The sequence below is a fragment of the Phaethon lepturus genome, unplaced genomic scaffold (genome assembly GCF_000687285.1).
Source record: "Phaethon lepturus isolate BGI_N335 unplaced genomic scaffold, ASM68728v1 scaffold9820, whole genome shotgun sequence".
Classification (NCBI taxonomy): domain Eukaryota; kingdom Metazoa; phylum Chordata; class Aves; order Phaethontiformes; family Phaethontidae; genus Phaethon; species Phaethon lepturus.
In genome coordinates this window covers 30,453-34,964 of record NW_010511152.1, presented here as the reverse complement: position 1 = coordinate 34,964, position 4,512 = coordinate 30,453, and the positions used below count along the sequence as shown (strand labels likewise).

General features: G+C 40.5%; 1 protein-coding gene across 1 annotated transcript in view; it reads right to left on the bottom strand.

The window, feature by feature from the left end:
* ESRP2 (epithelial splicing regulatory protein 2) overlaps nucleotides 1–4,512 on the bottom strand; it is a gene marked incomplete at its 5' end in the record, with an annotated part of 45,175 nt that overhangs the window by 10,879 nt on the left and 29,784 nt on the right. Inside the window, 2 exons of the mRNA XM_010282938.1 lie at nucleotides 2,641–2,818; nucleotides 3,851–4,043. Of these exons, the coding sequence (XP_010281240.1) occupies nucleotides 2,641–2,818; nucleotides 3,851–4,043 (371 nt within the window). The remainder of the gene's footprint in view (nucleotides 1–2,640; nucleotides 2,819–3,850; nucleotides 4,044–4,512) is intronic.

Sequence of the window (4,512 nt, the reverse complement as noted above, 5' to 3'; positions counted from 1 at the left end):
GCTGAACCACTAAACAAAAGGCTAGTATTGATAAAATTAAATTAGAATTAAAATGCTGATCTGCAGATTTTTACGTTCATTATTATTAGAAGCATGTACTGATGTTGAGACCAGCTTGTTGAAGCCCATTATAAGCAAAGTCCATCTCTTAAGAGGCAGGTCTGGTATGAAAGGTGCTTTCACTTAAGTAGCAATATGTGCATACATGCAACATACAGAGCCCATGAAGACGGAAGGAAGAAACAGAATAGAATAAAGCAAGAACTAAAACTTAAAATCTGTTCCTTTCAGACAAGGACATACAAAAACCAAAAAAAAAGAAAAAAAAAATCACCCTTCAATCTCAGCATCTCCAATCTGGTTCCCAGAATGCCAACATTGAAGCCCACTGAATACCAACATCAATACAGAGATTAAAACCATGCCCAAACCACTGATGATTATTAGGGGCTCACTTCTTAAACAAGCAGAAGCATCGTGCAATAAATCCTTGGGCAGCAGCAGAAAGTGAAAAAAAATAATGTGAGGAGCAAGGAAAGGGGAAGAAAAGAGGAAAAAAAGATTAGTTATTGCTCCAGAGACATAATATTGTCCCAATACAGTAAGTCACCACCTCTTTTTCCCCCTAAAGGAATGAGCGAGTATAAAACTAGCATTACCACATGCGGGATTCCAAGAACAATTCAAAATAATTCCTTGGCTCCTTTATAAGATATTGAACCCGATCTCATTTGGACAACATCTTCTAAAGAAATCAAAGAGGTGACCAATTTAATAACAGTAACTGATGATGACAGGAGGTTGCAGCAGAAGAACATAGTTTTCACCTTGTGGCAAAATTCTTATTAATTTGAAACATTTAGTTGTGCAATACAAACATTATCAAATGCTCTCCAAACGCAGAAACAAGGAAAAGGGAAAATTCAGCACCAGGCCCAACGTCCAGATTCACTAAACTGAAGATTTGGCAGAAGAAAGCGCTACTTGATGTTGTCACTGACCTGTTCCAGGCACAGACAGGTTCAGGTCACATTTTTCAAAGGTGTACTTACGCTTCTAGCTCAATTTCAATTTAGAAAATAGGCTTCCCCACTTAGAGTTTTAATACACCCACCGTCCATCCACTAAAAACCCCAGTCAGTTGAAAAAAACAAAAGGTAAAATATCAATGGCTAAGCAACAGATGACTGATTACTACTGTTTGTCTGGAAGTCATGAAAGCCACAAGTAATTGGATTTAGTTTGAAGTCTGGAAACATCTGTTGAAGAAAAAGCCCTAAATTACAACAACATTTACCTGCTTTTTAATGTTTGTCAAAATTCATCACGCTTTTTATAAGCTAAACTTCAATTTTTTTTTTCCACTGAAAAACCAAGTATGCAAAACTACTTGCAAACATAAATGTAACATTTGAAAAGATGCCACAACAGGTAGAGCACTATATCTTCCCAATACGCAAAACTTGGAAGATACACATTCAAGTATCTGTTCTCAGTCTACGTTCATTTACATAGCAGACATTTGGCTCTACACATTAAAGCCCATTGTCCTTTAAGAATCTTAAAGAAAAACGAAACAAAACATACAATGCCTGAATGTTTCGTATTAACTGTTACCCAACTTCCAGCATTTTGAAGGACAAACATACAAAAATTGACTTCTTTTCACACGTCTCTCTTGAACAGTGGCTTGAGACCCACCAAGAGGACTGTAAGTCAGGGCTTCTGAGTAGTATCAAAAGGGCAGATTTGGTATTTCTGTAAGTGCTGTTATCCACAGAAGTTAAATACTCACCAGAATATACCATATTCAATTATCTTTCCTTTTAGCAAACATGTGATGACAAAACATGGTTATAGATACAATATCCTCTGAGATGAAAGGCAGAAGACATGGAAAGACCCATTCCATGAATTCAGATAAGTGCTGCTGGAAAAAAACGATTGTACAAGGTGCTTTTTTTTTTTTTTTTAAATGTTCCTCAAGAAGGTAAGTTTCTATGTATTTGCTCACTGATAGAATATTGAATCAGTACATACTGACTCAAGTTACCTATAGCATGTAGAATATTTGCTATCAATACAAAATGGTTTGGAGAATAGAGTTTTCCTTTAGGTTGCGATGTAATGCAGTTTTAATGGAAAATGTTCCTGTCCATAACCAAAATAATTAGTCCTCGAAAGAGGCATCTGTATCTCTCCTTTTGCAAGGAAGCCACCACACCTAGGTCACAGCCTTTTGCACTAGAAATTTGCTCTCAGCAGACTTGAAGGTCACACACTGACCCTACCTAGGGCTCCCCCAAAAAAAGGCCAGGACTGAAAGCTTTTGGCAGCCCTCACCTTCCTCTGGCAGTCCTTTCACAGCCCCACTCACACAGCAGCTCTGCGCTTTCTCCCTCTCCAAATTCAAACCCTAACCCTGGACATTAAATCACTGCTTTCAAAGTAGGATATGTCTATTATGTAGAAAATAAGGCAAATCGCATATTACATTTCAGTCTGCCAGTTAAATATGCAACATTGAGCTTGCACACTTGTCCAGAAATTTCCTAAAGCACTCACTTGCTCAGCTTGATCCCCACTGATCGTTACTCAGAGGTCCAAATACAGTATCAAGGAGAGGGACTGCATACTAACCTGGTACCCCTGGAAGAAACTGAGTATCTCCTTCATTCCTGTGTTATATGGCAAACCCTGCATACGGACTAATGCTCCTGGCTGGGGCAGAATCGGAGTGTGGGTGGCAGTGGCAGCAGCGGCTACAGCTCCTGGAGGAGCTGCAATATACCCCACCGTGGTAGGGGATACTGGAGGACTGAAAGAGAAAGAGGGATAAAAATCGTTATGAAAACCAATAACTAGCTTTAGCACTCAGAATAGGCAAACATGAAACTGAAAAATTAAATTTGAGAATAAGCCCCAAAACCACAGAAAAAACAAGCAGCCCTGGTGTGGACTGCTTTGTGGACTTTCTTAATTTCTCTTCAGCATCTGATAATTGATTTTTAGAGAAGGGAGGGAAAGGAAAATAGCTAACATTTGTAGTCGAAGACATAGAGAGCAGCATTTGTTATTTCATAGGGGAGGAGAAAAATAGTAGCTACAGATTACTTGTTCTAAGATTGTTAATAAAACCGTAAAAGAAAAAAAGAGGGTGGGAAGAGATCACACTACGAAAAGCAGGCAAGGGCCCAAATCTGGTACTTCCAAGCCACGAAACAGTGAGCGAGGTAGCATCTCTGGTCAGGGCCCGTCTAGCAATTTACCAGATACTCAGGCTAGAAGTGTCACAAGCCTAGGACTATCAACGAACAAGCTATTTCCCCATGGACCCAAGCACCAGACTTCAGGGAACCATGTTGATACCATCTATGGAAAGGAAAAGGTAGAAATCTTCTGCTTTGCTTACACATGTAAAGTGTGCTTCGGTCTCACTGATAGAAGAAATCATACCTAGTAGACACCTATGGTGAGTCTTTCAGTATGGAAACAGTATTCTAAGTACAAAAACAAAGTAAGGGATGAGGATAGAGGCATGTATTGCCGCAGCTTCTCATTTGGCTAAGAAATAGAACTGCCTCGATGACATTGCCGCAGTGCCAAAAACACTGTTAAATATTAGACCAACATTATCAGGAGATTCAAACAGAACCTACAGAAAAGTCAAACTTCATTACAAGGCCACAGAGAATCAGTTAAAATGGCTACTGCCTCTGCCGACGAACATCAAGTTCCCAGGATTATTTACCCCAGCAGTACATATTTAAGAGCTGTTCACAGGTGACCACACAGTTGCCTGCTCCGCTGAGATGAAGTGTCAAGAGAAGCAGCTAAGTCTAGGGGTTACCTGGGGTAATAAGCTGTGTAATTCATATAAAGCTGAGCAGCCTGAGCTGGGTAGTAGGTAACAGTTGGAGGAGCAGCCGCGGAGGCCTGGGGAGTCCTGGTGGTTGGCAAGAGAGCTTGTGGCTGGTACAGCGCTGCCTCTGCTGGGATCACAGCTGCCGTTTGGAAAGCAGCATAAGCTGGTGGAGAAAGACCTAAAACCAAACCAGGACACAGCAACAAAAAAAAAAAATCAGAACCGAGATCTCTGCTACAGGAAAGAAATTATTCATCCCAATGGGATTAATCATGCCCAGATGGTATTAATGAACAGTTGTGCAAAGACTGCTCTCTAGCCTCTCCCCTGGAGACCCCTGCTACATCACCATGAATGACAACTGGGGCATTTGAAATGAGCAATTCCTAAGAGTTCACAAATCCTAGAGCTGAGCAGCCTTGTCCATATGTAAATGGAAAGTAGGGAACTTCAGAGTCATTCAAAGAAAGCATAAAGCCATGTGCATAGAGAAAGCAGGCGTGCACGCTAACACACCATCTGTTCTTCCTAACAGAAGTTGTACTCTGTGGGATGGAAGTACCATAATATCAGCTACACATGAGCATCTACAACTACTGACCATGAGTCTTCATGTATAAGCCTCCTGCAAGTTCAGAAAGTATTTT